Here is an 18,461-nt window from a genome sequence, read left to right on the forward strand (position 1 = left end):
AATTATCCTTTTTAAAGTATAATTATACAGTATAAGTACTGAGTAATATTAATTAACAACATGTAGTTATTATATGGTTGGGGTTGGGATTAGGGTTTGGTTTAGGGTTAGGTGCATGTTATTATGCATAATTAACTGCTACTACTGTAGTAAATACATGTGTATCCAAAGTGTTACCAAATCTTTTGTTCAGTTTCTGTTCTTGAAGTCGGTGTTAAATAATTCAGTACCAATAATACAATATTACAAATAATCATACTTAACTAAAGTCTTTTTGCAAAGCACAATGTGATTTTACAGCAGGACATGTTTTTGAATCCTGGTTATGAATTTTCAAATCATATCCCTTACCTTAAAAAAGCCTCAAAAACAGGAAAAGTATACACATGTTGGTTAACTCATTCGCCGCCAGCCATTTTTTGATAAGTTGCCCGCTAGCATTTTTTGTGATTTTCACGCCGAAAGTGCGTTTGAACCATATGTCAGAGCACAGCCCACTATAGCATCAGTCCTTTTTTTCAATAGAGTTCAAGTACGGAAAGGAAGAGCCATTGTACAGCCGGTGTCAGTAGGAGGTGTATAGCAAGAAGGACAGTTCCTGGAGTGAGAGTAAAGGTTAATGGCAACGAATGGGAGGTTCTTTTGTTTAACATTTCCTTTGTTTATTGGTGGATGTGTCTAATGGGATTGGCCATGACTGGACCTAATAGTCTTGCAGTGGCTGATTGGTGAAGTCTCTTGGAGACGCAGCAGGCAGCTACAGCTATCCCCAAAGCAAAGCCCCCTCACCAAAGCCAGAACTCAGCTGCCCCGGGCGTGATTGAACCCGACACTTTAATGTCTGTCCAAGGCACATGGTCAACCCTGCTTAACCTGACCTTCCCCACAATCCCCAACTCTCAATTTGCCCTTTCAGGACTGGACAAATCATGCCAAATTTAACTCTTTATGGCCTCGTTATGGGTCTGGCGAGAAAGAGAGAGAGGTCGTCTTAAGTTTCACAACGGATTCTTTTCCACGCTCGACTCCTCTTTGGCTTAGTTAGGATTTACTTCTTGTATGAGCTGATTATTTTTACTTGGTGCTCTGATGCCTCCGCGTTGCCACACCTAGTTTCTCTACTCTCTTTTTATAAACAGATGCATGCTGGGTAACTAAGCTCTTTTCCTTTTTGTCAGGCCTTGATGTGTGATTACAGAACATGGAGAAACGCCACGCATTGTTAATGGCTAGGCAGACTGCATTAAAAGGATTAGCCGTGTTAAATGTTTTATCCGCTGTCTGAACACATTGGACTTTCCAGTGACAGCAGCTAGCATTATATATGCCTCTCACTGGAATATATGCATTGTCTTATTTTACATATTAAATAAATGTGCTATTTCTTATGCATTATTGTAGAACGATAAGTTTTGATGTGCCTAAACTCACTTTTTGCAAGTATGGCACGACATAAATGTAACCCTGTCTGTGAAAATCATGCTAAAGTCTCATAATCTTATTAGGAGCATAAAACTTGGATTTGACATGACCTTACTCAATAGTGTTCGTTACAGTATTTAGGATGATTTTGTGTCACGGTAAATCACAAAAAAATACTTCAGATGGGTTTTCAGGCAGGGTCACAAATGCTTGGCCATTGCATGGCAAATACAATGACTTGAGCTCCTATTCTTGCTCATCTTCTTACGTAATAACAATAGTTTTCTATTCAAAGGTCATCGGAGTTATTAAACCAGATGTATGTTACTGTTTGTGTAGTTAACTGTAAACATGTTGACGGTTTAGCCGACGCTAACTTGCTTTGCTAGCTGATGCAAATGCATAAGGCAGTGTAATTTTGTATCTCAATAAAATGTGCAAAAGAATTAAAATATGAACCAGAACACAACACTTTCGTCTTGATACCGCGTGAAGCTGCCCGTGGTATATTTGACTCTTCTCAGGTTAGGCGAATCCCATCGCCATACTTCAAACAGCATCTTGCGAGATGCATCCTAAAGCTGCTCACCGTGGCAAACTAATGTTTTGATTAGATGTCTATGTCGGTGTCTGATGTCCTAAACATCCAACATAGGAAGAGACAACCCATCAAAGCATCAACGCTGCCTCTTCTAAGTGCCATGGGAGGAGCGTTTGAAAGAGTAGTTGGTATGGAGAAGAAAACAGCTTGCCTGAGCTATCTACCGGCCTGGCTCTTTCTTGTTTAAATACTTCATATTGCACTAAAAAGAGATGATACTCCCATCTTTATATAAAATGCAGCAGTTTATATCTGTGTGAGTGTGATTAATGGGACGCAGTATTGATTTGCAACACTACAGTATTGTACCGTACCACAATAGTGAAAGCTACTGCATCCACGGATATACTATAGTATTTGAGGCCATTCGCAACTAAACACATGCAACTCAGTTTCCTGCCAGTTTTGCATTTAAAAGTAACGTCAAATCTCTAAGCAGACGGCGACTATACATTGTTTAAACATTCAATTAACTTTAGGTTAAGCTAATGCCAGTTAATTCATCATCATATGACAGCTTGTAAGCTTTGCACCACAGCAGCTTACTAATAGAAAATAAATCAGTTTCGCAGGAAAAACGCAGTTCGGTGCAATATGAACATTACTGCAGTTATCATGCCAACAAATGCACAATACTTGAAGCTCAGTTTGCACCGTTGTTATGTTGACTAATCTGTAGTAGTTCTACTTGAGTTTTAGTTGTAGTTACCTAAATTATCTTTGGTCTCATTTGTAAATAATTGCTATGCAACTGCAGTTTGCTGTGTTGTAATACATTGTACTGTAATAATGTTTAAATTGTTTATATTTTAAATCATAACTTACCACAGTGGGAAAGTATGCTTTACATTAAAGGGATAGTTCTCCCAAAAATGACAATTGTGTCATCATTAACTCACCCTTAAGTTATTTCAAACCTTTTTTTACTACACACAAATAAAGATATTTTCAACAGTTTTGTAACCAATCAGATCTGGGGCACCATTGACTTCTATAGCATTCTTTTTCCTATTATAAAATTCATTGGTGCCCCAGATCTGCTTGGTTACAAATATTTTACAAAATACCTTCATTTGTTATACAAATATACATCTTTGTTAATGTAATGATGACACAGTTTTCATTTGTGGGTGAACTATCCCTTTAACATAGTTCTATGTAAGGCTTTTAAACAGCTTTTATTGTACAGTACTGGATTACTGTGGTTAAAGTTTAACTGCATTTCATTTCTTTAGACACTATTACCCTCTCTCATTCGTAATGAGCTTTGGCTGCAAGCGTCTGCTAACTGAATAAATGTCAAATGTATAAATGACGCATACCTGTGTTTGGTTTCTGACAACGTTGCTTCTGTTTTTGTTTTGACAGCATCCAGCCAATCGGAGAGGGAACAGACGGATTCCCCGGTCCCCGTCAAGCGGCCCTCTTCAAGATCAGAGTCATCCGAAAGCCCCCTCTCATCCAAGAGACCCAAGACTGCTGAGAAAAGCAGTGGCGAGCAGGTATGAAAGAAACTCATGCAGAGTGTTTTTCTAAAGTAGATGCAAACCCATCTCATCTAATCCCCAGGCATGTAGGTCTCATTAACTGTGCCCATTAATTAACAAAACATCTCAGGATGTTGTTCTAAGCCATTTTTAATGTAGAGTATTAGAATGTGGCTGGCCTCTTTGAATTATGCACGCGTGGGTTTTATCTCTGTAAAAATATGATATTTCTCGGTCTTTTTTGCTGCATTGCTAATTGTGCAAAAGGTGAAAAATCAATATGATATTTGACAGATGAGAGCTCTTTGAAGTATCCGCATCTCAGAGTAGCCCACTGCTCGCTGCATGGGAGGGAGACGAGTCTTGATCTGCCCTTGATTTCAGCACTCTTCCCAGAAAGCTAATATTCTCTTTTTTCATTGTACAGATGTACCAGTGCCCCTACTGCAAGTTCAGCAACACAGACCTGAATCGGCTCAGAATGCACGTGATGACGCAGCACTCGGTGCAGCCCATGTTTCGCTGCCCGCTGTGCCAGGACATGCTCAACAACAAGGTCCACCTGCAGTTTCATCTCACCCATCTCCACAGTGTGGCACCAGACTGCGTCGACAAGCTGATATCCACTGTAAGTCTATAGAGTATTTCTAGGAAATGTTTATGTTGGCTCTGTTCGGAGTAAACAACTATATTTTTAACACGCAAAGCTGCCTTCTACGTTGAGTAGTGATCGCATCAGGCACCACAGATCCTGACTCACGATTCTTACTCACTGCTTTTGAGGAACTCTGATTGTATGGCTTGTATTTTCCTCAGTCTAGTTGATGACATTTTAAAGAAAAACACCACGGTTTTTCAATATTCTTACCTTAATTTAGACAAATTAATACATGCCTATCTTTTTTCAATGCGTGCACTTAATCTTGATACAGCGCGTTGTGAATGTGTTAGCATTTAGCCTAGCCCCATTCATTCCTTAGGATCCAAACAGGGATGAATTTAGAAGCCACTAAACACTTCCATGTTTTCCCTATTTAAAGACTGTTACGTGAGTAGTTACACGAGTAAGTATGGTGGTACAAAATAAAACGTGGGGATTTTTTTAAGGGGATAAAAAATGAGAACTATATTGTATGGCGGAAGAGCACTTAGTTTGCAGCACTTCAATTCTTACCGTGTTTTATTTTGTGCCACCATACTTACTCATGTAACTACTCATGTAACAGTCTTTAAATAGGGAAAACATGGAAGGCTTCTAAATTCATCCTTGTTTGAATCCTAAGGAATGAATGGGGCTAGGCTAAATGCTAACATATTCACAATGCACTGTACAAAGGCTAAATGCACGCGTTGAAAAAATATAGGTATGTATTAATTTGTCTAAGTTGAGGTAAAACATGGTAAAATATTGAAAAACTGTGGTGTTTTAAATTAAAATGACCAAAGGAAATTTCATTTTGACATGGACCCTGGGCATCCTATGTATTTAAAGGTTATTGTACTATTACGGCTATAGTCGTATACAGTATAGTGTCTCTTCCTGCATTTAGTGTGGATGTGTGCTCTTTCATATCTCGGGAAACTTTGTTACTTTTAGTTATCAGCTTTGTTGGAGAAAAAGAGGTCCATTTAATCTCATTGGCGACCACGAGAAACAATCAGTTTGTAGGAGGTGGAAAAATGTTTCATTCTCAGTTTAGTAAAGAAATTATAAAAGTCTCAAGTGATTACCAAAGTGATTTGTATTCCAGACACTGCAGTAATACTTACATCATCCCCTTTACAGTATTTCCACCTTTCATAGCGCTCAGGCCTCCAGCAGCACTTCTCCGTCGGACCCTCCAGTGAATACTCTCGCCTTATTCCGCTTCAGCTCATACCGAGACCACAGAGGGACATTATTGCTTTCATGCTTTTATTTTCACCAAATTTCAGCAGCGAAATAATTGCGTTTAAGTTTGCCCGTGGAGTCGAATCGCACGCTGGCCGATCGCTCCGAAGGCATCTCCACTCAACCGGGCCGAAAGCAAACGGTGAACACATTAGTAGAGGCCAGACGGCAATATTTTTTCTTTTATAGAGGTAATAACGCACCGAGTGGCGTACAAGTGCGGCGCGTGATAGAAACAGAGCTAATACAATGCACATTAAAACCAGCACCTTTTTTACAAGTAGCGCGAGATAGCGGGAGGTACTCCATCCTGTGCGGCGTGTCAGGCAGACGGGCTTAATGAATTCTAAATCAGTTGACTTTTATTTCTTGCAAACATTGCATAAAGATGCACTCTTCTTGTCCTCTCCCGCATGGCCTACCCTTCCAACCCCCTCCCCGCTCACTCTCTGTCTAATGTTCTGTCTGTCTAAGATAGGGGTAATGAAAATAATTGTGCTTCATTAATTCTGAGCCTGGCTAGATGATAGCCATTTGGAACTATGTTTGCCAATTAGACGGTCCAAATTAAAAGTGACCTTGGGATACTCTCGGCACTCGGAGCTCTTTGCCTAATGATGCAGTTGTCTAGAAACAGTTCACTTTGTAATGTTAATCACTGGCATGTTTTGTTTCTGGAACTATCCACACTGCTCGCCACCATTTAACACTTTCAGGGATGTGGTGTAAAAGCTGAAAATCTGTCTCTAATCCAATAGAAATTAAAGGTGTGAACAGGGACCTGTTGACTGTTTTTCATTGATACATGGTCAAAGAGATTTTTCATTGGGTGATTAGAAGTTTTTAAGACTTCCCGAGGTGTCAGGAAGCAACCTTTGGGTCATAATTTGTCTTCTGTGATGTGAAAACATTTGGATAGAATGAACTGAGCCACAAAGATTAGGTACAGATAGGTTAGTTTGGTGGCATTGTAATGCACAATAAGAGTGGCTGATTGTTTAGTTGTAGAAGCAGACAGTGGCTTGCCTCTTAACCTTTTCCAGTCTCAATATCTGATTATTGTTAAATAGGAGTCTGTTAATGAATTTGTTGGTTTTTAATGAGAGTGACAGAATGTGAGGCTGTCAGTCATGCATGATTGATGCATTTATCACAACAACATACTTTTTGTTAATTAATCCAACCGAAACGTTTTGGTCACCATCCACCGGCATTTAAATTTATCTGTTTTTATTAATGACTTTATTTTAAGTAATAATTAGCATTTTTTTTAGATTATAACTGCTCTGGTTTGCAGTGAAAACTTATTAATGAGCCCTGTATGTTAAATAAAGAGTGCTGATCATTATCCAGAAATTGACAGTAGTTGCATTACCCAGAATTCCAGGTTGAATGAGGGCATTTCTGTGCACCATGCTTTTCTATTGGAATGAGATGCACATTTTATGAGGTGGAAGACTTATTTAATTAGGCTGTTTTAATAAGCGTTTGCCAAGGTAGACCTCTCAGCCCATCACACTAATTGGCTGCATTAACTATCACAGAGCATGACAAAACACCATCAGTTATCAAGTGCAAATTTCGTAGATGGTCAATGAAGTGTAAGAGTGTGAGTCTAAAAATGAATGTGTTTGTCAGTTAGTTTAAATGAGATCAAAATATTTAACCGTCGCTCACCTGTACCACCTTTTTCTTTTAAAGACACTTCCCAAACAAACACAGCATGTATGACAATGGTCTGTTACATTTTTTGAGATGTTATGCATTGAAGCGGTTATTATATATGAACTATAATTAATGTGACACACCTTATGTTGTATTCCAGGTGGCAGCTTCAGATGTACTGCCAGCAAGCATGTTCATCCCAGTTCCTGGACCAGAACGGGATTCTCAAAACACACCTCAGTCCATGGCCAACTCAAGTTCGGAGGACACTAAAAAGCAAACAGGTCAGAAAATTTTGCATTGGAGGCGACAGATTTTTAAACACACAGACCTATGTTTGCATCTGTAATCAGAAATGTTAAGATTTTTTTCTTTTTGTGATTGCAGAAGTGGCAGATGTTGAGTCTGAGAAAGGAGTTTGTCTGGCCGCAGACACAGCTGAAGCTCGCAAGTCTCCTCTTGAGGAACAACAGCCTGCAAAAGATGACACTGCTTTCCTCTGTTGGAAAAAGGGCTGTAACAAAGTCTTTAAATCCTCAAATGCCCTTCAGATGCACTTCAACGAGGTCCACAATAAAAGGCCCCAACTGCCTGTTTCCGATCGTCACGTCTACAAATATCGCTGCAACCAGTGTAGTTTGGCATTCAAGACGATAGAGAAACTACAGCTGCATTCCCAATACCATGTCATCCGTGCAGCCACAATGTGTTGTCTATGCCAACGGAGCTTCAGGACCTTGCAGGCACTTAAAAAGCATCTGGAGACCAGTCACCTGGAGTTGAGTGAAGCTGACATCCAACAGCTTTATGGAGGTTTACTAATGAACGGAGATTTAATGATAATGGGTGATCCGTCACTCGGAGAGGACCAGGGTGGTCTCCTTGATGATGAGAAGGAAGGAGAAGAAAGTGATCCAGAAGAAAAGCAAAGTCCAACTGGCAGTGACTCTGGATCTTTGCAAGAGGACTCTGGATCGGAACCAAAACGAGCCCTGCCATTTAGGAAAGGTCCCAACTTTACTATGGAGAAGTTTCTAGATCCATCTCGCCCTTTCAAGTGCACAGTCTGCAAAGAGTCATTTACTCAAAAGAATATTCTTCTTGTACATTATAACTCAGTGTCTCACTTACACAAAGTCAAAAGGGCCCTACAAGAATCCACCACTGGCCAGCCAGAACCTACCAGCAGCCCTGATAATAAACCCTTCAAGTGCAGCACATGCAATGTAGCATACAGTCAAAGCTCTACACTGGAGATTCACATGCGCTCTGTGCTTCATCAGACCAAGGCCAGGGCAGCAAAGCTTGAAGCAGCTGGTGGCAGTTCTAGCTCTGTAAGCAACAGTGGCCAAAGCGGAAGCACTTCCAACAGCACTTCAACCCCAAGCCCTATTCCCACCACTAACACGATCACCAGCTCCAGCAACAGCAGCAGTTCTCCAGCAGGAGCTCAGACAGTGCAGAGCTTGCTAGGAGGTAATCATCTGAGTCATTCTCACAGTGTTGAGAATTTGGGCAACTCAGCTTGTCATTCCTCCCCTTCTGAGAATCATGATGTTAAAAAGAAGAAATTTGCAGATATGCTTTCCTCAAGGAGCCATCAGCAGCAACTTCAGCAACAACAGCAGCAGCTGGCCCAAGCTCAAGCACAGGCACAGGCTCAACTCCAACAAGAGTTCCAGCAGGCAGCTCTTCTTCAGTCTCAGCTCTTTAACCCTCTCCTCCAGCACTTCCCTATGACAACAGATGCTCTTCTCCCACTTCAGCAGCAACAACTTCTCTTTCCATTTTACATTCCTGGGGCAGAATTTCAGTTGAATCCAGAAATGAACTTGAGTAGCGCTTCATTGAACTTAAGTGCATCTGCAGCGTCAATGTTGGAGGAACAGAAAAACTCCGCCCAGCAAGCCCAGCAGAGCTGCTTACAACAGCAACTTATGCACCATCACCTACAGCAACAGCATCAAGCTCATTCCCACTCACAGGGTTCAAGCCAAATGGCTTTGCTTCAACAGAGTGCTCTTTCTCAGCCTGTAGACAAAAAACCAAAGCCCTCTCCTCACAGTGAAAAAGAGAGAGAACTTCCAAAGGATAAAGAAATTAGTGATAAAGCAGAGGACCATGCTGCAAAAGATAATTCAGACATTTCAAAGTCCAAAGATAAGAAAGATACTCCACAAACTGTAGTAAATGTAAACCATGACTCTGGATTTCCCCCTCCAAGGATTGCCTCAGATGCTCGAGGAAATGCCACCAAAGCCTTATTGGAAAATTTTGGATTTGAATTAGTAATTCAGTACAATGAGAACAAGCAAAAAGCACAAAGAAAGCCAACAGGTTCCATATCTGGATCAAGTGGGCCCGGTGGTATCACCAGAGTGGTTGACCCTATCGAAGGATTAGAAAAACTGGAGTGTGAGTCCTGCGGTAAACTGTTTTCCAACATACTGATCCTGAAGAGTCACCAGGAGCATATCCACCAGGCTTTCTTTCCATTCAGATTTCTAGAGAGATTTGCCAAAGACTACAGAGAACAGTATGACAAGCTTTACCCATTGAGACCTCAGACACCTGAAGCTGCTCCTCCTCCACCGCCACCCCCTCCTCCACCCCCTCCTCCGCCTCCCCAAAGAGTACCAACACCAAATATACCCGTTACTACTCCTACCCTAACACCACCAACTCCTCCAACCCCACAACCTTCAGTTCCAATGACTCAAATTCCAATGTCCATGGATCTCCCCCTTTTCTCTCCACTCATGATGCAGCCCATGTCACTGCAGTCATTGCCTTCCCAGATTCCTGGCCAAATGTCAGCTGTGGAGCCCAGTCTTGCGACTGATCTGGCCCAGCTGTACCAACAGCAGCTTACCCCCGCCATGCTGCAGCAACAGAATAAGAGGCCCCGCACCCGTATCACAGATGACCAGCTAAGGGTGCTTCGCCAATATTTTGATATCAACAACTCTCCAAATGAGGAACAAATAAAGGAAATGGCAGATAAATCAGGACTCCCTCAAAAAGTCATCAAGCACTGGTTCCGTAACACTCTTTTCAAAGAGCGTCAACGCAACAAAGACTCACCTTATAACTTCAACAACCCTCCAATTACCACTCTGGAAGAACCCAAAATTGATTCAAAACCACCCTCTCCTGAGCCTCAAAGACATGAATCATATGGAAATAAGAGATCCTCAAGAACAAGGTTCACAGACTACCAGCTGAGGGTGCTGCAGGATTTCTTTGATGCTAATGCATATCCTAAAGATGATGAATTTGAGCAGTTGTCCAATCTTCTGAGCCTACCAACTCGAGTCATCGTTGTGTGGTTCCAAAATGCCAGACAAAAAGCTCGTAAAAATTATGAAAACCAAGGAGATGGAAGTAAAGAAGGCGATCGGCGCGAGCTATCCAATGACCGATACATTCGTACCACCAACTTAAACTATCAGTGCAAGAAGTGCAGCCTGGTTTTCCAGCGAATATTTGACCTTATTAAACACCAAAAGAAGCTTTGTTACAAAGATGAGGAAGAAGACGGGCAGTATGATAGCCAAAATGAGGACTCTGTTGATCTCTCGCATGAATACTACACACCTTCTGGGTCATCAGGTCAAACACCAATGCCCTCATCCTCAAGTCTCTGCCCTCTTCCTCCTTCATTCTCTCACATCTCATCATCTGAAAACGAGGAGGCCACACCTGCCAACACATCAAACTCTTTTGAAGAGAAATCAAAACACTCTGCAGAAGCGTCACTGGGTCAAAGAGAGCAGACATCATTGAAACAAGAAACCAGTCATCCATCTGAGACCCCACAGCAGAGGCCACAAAGAGAGGAAAAGACTCATACGGTCCCAAAGAACTCTAAACTTTCTTCGCCTCCCCTCTCTCAACAGCAACAACATAGTGGTCCCTCCATTTCACACACCAGTCAGACCTCTCAGAGTTCCCACATGGCCCTAAATGCCCATTTAGCCTCTGCCTCACAGCAGCAGTTGGCCCAGCAAATGATCCCATACCAGTGTGAACAGTGCAAACTTGCCTTCCCTTCATTTGAGCATTGGCAGGAACACCAGCAGCTTCATTTTCTAAGTGTCCAAAATCAGTTTATTCATCCTCAGTTTTTAGATCGCTCAATGGACATGTCCTTTATGTTATTTGATCCTAGCAATCCTCTTCTGACTAGCCAGCTCCTTGCAGGAGCAATACCACAAATGTCTGGCACCTCTGCCACGTCTCCATCAACACCTACGTCCACTATGAACTCGTTAAAGAGAAAATTGGAGGAAAAGGCAGGTACTAGTCCAGGAGAAAGTGACAGCATGAACAGCGGAGAGGAGCCACAAAGAGACAAGCGCCTCCGAACCACCATAACGCCTGAGCAACTAGAGATTCTATACCAGAAATATTTGCTCGATTCTAATCCTACTCGTAAGATGCTTGACCACATTGCTCATGAGGTGGGGCTTAAAAAACGTGTGGTACAAGTATGGTTCCAAAACACAAGAGCCAGAGAAAGAAAAGGCCAGTTTCGGGCTGTTGGTCCAGCTCAGGCCCATCGTCGTTGCCCATTTTGCCGAGCCCTATTTAAAGCAAAAACCGCCCTTGAGGCCCACATTCGTTCACGGCACTGGCATGAGGCTAAACGTGCTGGTTACAGTCTGACACTTTCCGGTATGTTACCCGAACAAGAGGCAATGCAGTTGAAGATGGACCCTCTGGATATCTCCAGCTACTCCCATCTTGCCCCTTCTAGCAATGAGGCCCAATGTTCATCTCTGTCACCTGTGAGCAAAAACATGGACTTGTCTCCCAGGGCTCTTTTGAGCCCAACTTCTATTAAGGTTGAGGGAGTGGAAGACTTTGAAAGCCCAACCATTTCCTCAGTGAACACAAACTTTGATCAGAATAAACTTGATAATGATGACTGTTCGTCAGTGAACACGGCCATCACTGATACTACCACTGGTGATGAGGCAAATGCGGACAATGACAGTGCTGATGCAAAGCACAGCCATAATAGTGGAGATTTTCTCTCTAAGTCTGGGGGCACAATCCCCTCTATTGAGAACGATGAACAGATGTCATCAGGACTGGTGAGCCCTGCAACAAGTTACTACACAAAAGACTTTGAAAATGAACATATAATCGATTATAGTGAAACATCTAGTCTGGCTGACCCTTGCTCACCAAGCCCAGGAGCCTCTGGAAGTAGAAGCATTGATAGTGGAGACAGGCCTGGTCAAAAACGCTTCCGTACACAGATGTCTAATCTTCAGCTTAAGGTGCTCAAGTCTTGCTTCAATGATTACAGGACTCCAACGATGTTAGAGTGTGAGGTACTTGGCAATGACATTGGACTTCCAAAGAGAGTGGTTCAAGTGTGGTTTCAGAATGCTCGGGCTAAAGAAAAGAAGGCTAAGCTCAGCATGGCTAAGCACTTCGGTATCAACCAGACATCTTACGAGGGACCCAAGACAGAGTGCACTTTGTGTGGTGTTAAATACAGTGCTCGCCTCTCAGTGCGGGATCACATATTTTCACAACAACACATCTCCAAGGTAAAGGAAACCATTGGAAGTCAGCTTGATAAAGAGAAAGAGTACTTTGACCCTGCAACAGTTCGTCAGCTAATGGCGCAACAGGAGATGGATCGTATCAAGAAAGCTAATGAGGTCCTCGGATTAGCACAACAACAAGCCATGCAGCAACAAGGGATGTTTGACACGCCTGCTTTGCAAGCCTTGAACCTTCAGTCAGGTTATCCAAATCTGCCAGGGATTCCCCCTGTTCTTCTGCCAGGTGTTGGTGGTCCATCTATTCCAGGCTTTAACTCATCCAATTCAGGTATGCCATCTCATGCCAAATTTCTTTAACATGAATAATTCTAAGGCTTCTTAAATGGTAACGCAAAAACAATTGTAAGGTTACATAGTAAATCTGTATTACAGACTACTCATTGTCTTTTTTATTATTTTGTAACATTACTAATCAATTTTGTTTCTTTTTCAGCTTTAACCCCACCAAAACCTCCAAACCTCCTGAACATGCCTGGTGCCAGTGTACCCTCACCTAGTCTCCCAACATCTGGATTACCCAACAAGACCCCTTCATCCTCTTCCTTGGCTTCACCCAGCCCAGCTCAGGCCAGTACATCTGTTCCCCGTTCAAGCCCTACCCCAACATCTACATCAAACTCTTTGTCAACACAGACATGTCCTCGTCCTGAACCCCCCAAAGATCGTCATACAGAGAGGACCAGAGAAAAAGAAAAATCCAAGGAAAAGGCTGAAAAGCCCTCTACACCATCTTCAGCTGGAGGAACTCCTGCTCCCTCCACTTCTGCTGCCAGTGCCAAGAAAGAAAAACCTGACCCCGCTGTTCCAGCCACATCAATGCCAACACCTGGTATGGAGTATGTGGTAGATACTGCCCAACTTCAAGCTCTGCAGGCAGCTTTAGCCTCTGATCCAACAGCTCTACTAACAAGTCAGTTCCTGCCCTACTTCATGCCAGGATTCTCTCCATATTACGCCCCTCAGATACCAGGTGCCCTTCAAGGTGGATATCTTCAGCCCATGTATGGAATGGAAAGTCTTTTCCCCTACAACCCAGCTTTATCACAGGCCCTTATGGGGTTATCACCAGGATCCTTGCTTCAGCATTACCAGCAATACCAACAGAGCTTGCAAGAGGCACTTCAGCAGCAGCAGCGCCAGCTTCAGCAGATTCAGCAGCCCAAAGCGAGCCAAACAGCAGTCTCATCACAAAATTCAGTAGACCGTAAGGACCCTGCCAAAGATTCAGTAAAAACAGAGGAGAAGAAGAGCACTTCCTCTGCCGAAACCTCTTCCACTCACAAAAACCTAACCACTGAGCAGCATGAAGTGGACGGCAAAGGTGCAGACCCCCTTCCTGACCAATTTATTGTCCCCAAAGTTCAATACCGACTGGCGTGCCGCAAGTGTCAAGCTGTCTTTAGCAAGGAGGAAGCGGCTATAAGCCACCTCAAGTCAGTTTGCTTTTTCGGTCAGTCTGTGGCAAACCTGCAAGAGATGTTGCTTCGGGTCCCCAGTGGTGGAAACGCAGGAGAGCGCAGCCTCTATGACTGCCTTGCCTGTGATACCACTCTAGATGGGAACAAAGCGCTTAGTCAACACCTGAATTCAGCCTTGCACAAACACAGAACAATCAAAAGATCCAGAAATGCCAAAGAGCACGCGCCTAGTTTATTACCTCACTCTTCAGCCTGCTTCCCCAGTCCTAACACCGCATCTACCTCGCAGTCTGCCACTCACTCAAACAACACCCCATCCCCTCCGCCAATGACATCAGCCACCACGCCGTCCTCATCCGTGCCTGCATCTTCATGCACCTCTACCTTCACGGCCACCCCGCTCAACACAACAGCCGCAGGCAAACCCTGGTCCCAGACCCCTTTCTCCAGAGCTTTAGCTGGGAAGCCCCATGTCCCCACTTCTTCATTGTCTTCGTTTCCTCCAGTTTCCTCTCCTTCAACGGTTACCTCAAGTTCATTGAGCACCTCAGGGGTCCAGACCTCGATACCAACAGACGTCTTTACCGACGAATCTGATTCTGACAGCAGTCAGAAATCAGCAGACAGGCTGGGCAGGCCAGCAGAGGAGCCACAACAGCCTGGCTGTCTAAAAGACAGTAGTAGTTGTAGTAGTAACCTTACTAGTGTAGGATCGGACTCCATCAGATTGTAAAAGCTTTCAGTGACAAACGATATAAAACAGAAAAAAAGGAAAAAAGACAGAAGAAAACACAAAAGAAAAAACAAAAAGCAGCAATGTTTAAAATATGTTTAAAAGTATACAAACCAATTTCAGAAAAGATGTGTAAAGACTAACTGCAATTCCAAAGCTTGTAACCAAAAATTTAAATGTTAGTGGATTGTTTTCCCATATCAACATGCTGGTTTTAGTTTACTACAACTTTTAATATATAAAGATACACACACACAGATGCATATATATATACATGTATGCAGTATATATATATATAAATGAATAGAGATCACAGCAGTAACAGTTGGTTATTGCTAGTGGAATGCAGTGGACTGCCTCAAAGTTATTTAAACGGCCCCACACAACCCTCTATACAAAGAACGAGTCAACAAGTTGTGTTTCTTATTCCATAATAGCACAGTCACATAAAGCCAGTATGTACTGTATGGGAGAATAGTCTTACAGTTTTCTTGCTATCTAAGCATTCAAATACCAATGGCTTGCTAAAGAAAAGAAAAATAATGTCTATTTTATTCTCAGGTCAACAGCTCACAACCTTTTTGTGTTACAAAAAGTCATTATTTTATTCATTTTGTTCTAAACAAATGATATACATTTCTGTTTTTATATGATTTTATTGGCTGAAAGTATTCAGAAACGATACTAAAAGTTTTCTGGGCATTCAATGAGTAGCTGAATTGCTGGTTTTAAACCTTCCTAATTATTTTTGTTTGTTTGTTTTTAACGGGAGATTACCGATCCCGTTTTACCCAGACACGAAAAGCATTGCAGACTGGTGGGGGAAAAAAGATTTTTTTTAGGGAAAAACTTTCTGTATTTATGATAGATATATACATTTTTGGTGTTAAGTAGATTGTTGCATTGGAAATGAATTTAAACAGTATGGTAGATTGAAAAATCTTTGTGTACATTTAGCTTTTGTATCGTCCAACTTTAAGGCGCTTCATTTGATGTTGTCTTGGTCATTCCAATAGACTAGAATAAGGAGCAGGAAACGATCTCTACTCTTTTTGTGTCAAATTCTCCACTCCCTGGTTTTTGTTGTCCCGACTCGATGGTTAGTTCAGCACTGACCCAAAACCCAAGAGAAATCTGGGGTGTGTTTTTGTTCTTTTTGTGTTACCTTAGTGCACTTACCACTGTCTGACTCTCTCTCTCTCTATCTTTGTCTATGTGTTTCCCTTTTTCTGTACTCCCCTGCCTTTGTAGATTCGGAGATAACCGCCTCTCCTTAAGCACTACAAAGCAGATACATGTTTCCATGTAGTGTGGCTGCAGTCTGCTATAGGCTTTACGTTGATTTCAACTTTTTTGTTGTCATGTACGATAATGAAAAAAGAAATACTAATAATAATTCTCACGCTTTAAAACGAAAAGAAAATCCAAAGACTTAACACTTTCACCATTGGTGCATAAAGATGAGAAGAGGCTTCTTTATACTTGAGAATTTGTTGCTGTTTTTAAAGAAAGTAAAAGTTTTAAAATCAAAGAAGTACGCATCAGATTGCCGTTTTTGCTTCTTTGCAAGCAAGCGGGTGGCTTTTTACATCAAATACTAAGAAAACCAAAAATCTTAAAGGGCCCCTGTCCTTGCGTTGTGGAGCAGCACCGTTACAGAGCCATTGCAGTTTGTAAAATAAAAGTTTTGTTGAAGTTTTCTGTCACACATGAAATCCATTTTTTTGTTGTTGTTGTTATTATTGTTGTTGTTTTTTCTTTTGTAAAAAATGTACAAGGTCTGGTCTTTGAGGACATATGTTTTGCTGCTAATGTAGATTCGGAAAGGAAGAATACCTAGATGCATGCTCCTTTTGCTTTTTGGCTAAGCTTTAACGAAAAGAAGAAACCCAATAAACCATTTCCCTGCCCCTGCAACATCCTTTTCCCCTTCTTGTTGCAAAAACTGAACTTTTGAAGACTGTGAACACGTGTTCCAAAGGACATTTTAGCTTTTTCATTTTTGAACAGACCAATGTTTTAAAGCCAATGATATCTATAATGTTTGTAAAAATTACAGTGCATTCCAAATACTACACCCGAGTTTTCATTTCTTAAGCAAGGACTGCTTGTTTTATTCAATTTGAGTACAAATCTATCCTAAGGTGACTCTAAGCTGTTGTGTTACTTTGCCATCATGGATTGCTGAGCGTCACCTCTCGATTCTAAATTTCTGAATCCCTGCAAGACTCACTTAAACTAGATCATAGTGGTTACCAAAAATGTACATATGTCAACATGCATACTTCGACGTGCATATCGATTCACAAACAGAAAGTAGGGAATTTGTCTTCTGCAGGGTGTAAAGCCATTTCCATGCATGATATGTCTGGTCTGTATGGGGCATCTTCATTCCAAAGCATTGTAAGACTGAGACGAAGCAGGATTTGTTTTAAATGTGATATGGTAGAGTTCTGCCTTCCTGTCCAAAGATGTCCTCACGGTTCTGTTTTATCCAAATGAATCCCCATCATAAATGCAAATAGCTTTTCCTTCATCTAAAATGAAGCGAGTCACGATGCTTTCGGGTGGCTCAAATGTATTTGGCGTGCGTCCTTTTGAAATTGGGTTCATTCGATCTGCAATCCGAGTCCTAATTATTTTCAAGAATTCTGATATTGTATAGTTTATTTTTGTTTTCGCTCTCAGATAATATCTTTATTGTTATAATTGTATATTTTATTCTTTCGTTATTGTTTTCCATTTCTAAATTAATGTTTCAATGCCAGCTTTAAATCTCACCTGTTTGTTTTCTCTGGCCACTTTATGGTGTTACAATGTTTCTGTATTTGTTCGTCTCGACACAGTCGTATCTCTCTCGCTTCCAAAGTGTTCTCGTTTTTTAAAGGCTCTCCAAGTGGGGCAGAATTGTTTCAGCCAGCATGGACTTTGTATGTGTGTGTGTGTGTGTATGCGCGTGCGTGTGTGTGTTTCATAAGAGCCAGCATCAGTCTGAGTTTTTATACTTTGTATTCTATTTTTTACTTTTTGTTTCGCACCAAAAAACCCACATTGAACTGCAAAGCTGAATCTTCGGTAAAGTTCAACACAATAATGGCAGAACGTGGTGATAGAGGACACGGAAGCACTGAGCAGTTATTGTTTTAGTTTTATGAATGTGGCCAAAGCTTGGTGCGGTTAAAAAAAAAAAGAACGAGTTGGTGCCCCTGATGAGTGTATATTTATTGTGGTTAATCCAACACATGGCTGAAATCCATCATTGAGATACTTGATTTTTGTGGACATTTTGCAAAGAGCAGGTTTTGCTGTAGAGGTCATCGTTTTGCCCACTGTGAAAATAAACATGTATACAGATATAGATATATTTAAAGACGTCAACACTTTTCTTTGAAATGACAAAGAAGGAAATTAAAGAGAAATGAACTCTGGGAATCTTAAGAGAGATGTCTGTAAGAAGGCTGTTGGCACACCAAAACTGGGCACGGGAGCAGGGTAAACGCACGACCCGGATATCAAGTCATTATTTAACTAACGAGTGGACTCTACAACCGGTGCGGTGGACATACGTGACACGGAGAGGAATTTATCTGGGACTTTTGTCTCTCTCTGGTACTGCATCTACTTGGACATTTTCTGCACTTCTGAAAGGGACGGACTTGGAC

The 18,461-nt window shown here is 41.8% G+C and overlaps 1 protein-coding gene across 4 annotated transcripts in view; it reads left to right on the forward strand.

The window, feature by feature from the left end:
- zfhx3b (zinc finger homeobox 3b) overlaps window positions 1–16,896 on the forward strand; it is a 275,668-nt gene extending 258,772 nt beyond the window's left edge. For all 4 annotated transcript variants that reach the window (XM_055213083.2, XM_055213077.2, XM_055213070.2 and 1 more), the window contains 5 exons: window positions 3,392–3,525; window positions 3,938–4,138; window positions 7,227–7,350; window positions 7,454–12,916; window positions 13,082–16,896. In XM_055213083.2, coding sequence (XP_055069058.2) covers window positions 3,392–3,525; window positions 3,938–4,138; window positions 7,227–7,350; window positions 7,454–12,916; window positions 13,082–14,799 — 7,640 coding nt within the window. In that variant the 3' untranslated portion in view covers window positions 14,800–16,896. The remainder of the gene's footprint in view (window positions 1–3,391; window positions 3,526–3,937; window positions 4,139–7,226; window positions 7,351–7,453; window positions 12,917–13,081) is intronic.
- Window positions 16,897–18,461: the final 1,565 nt, after the last annotated feature.

The sequence above is a fragment of the Misgurnus anguillicaudatus genome, chromosome 21 (assembly GCF_027580225.2).
Source record: "Misgurnus anguillicaudatus chromosome 21, ASM2758022v2, whole genome shotgun sequence".
Lineage (NCBI taxonomy): Eukaryota > Metazoa > Chordata > Actinopteri > Cypriniformes > Cobitidae > Misgurnus > Misgurnus anguillicaudatus.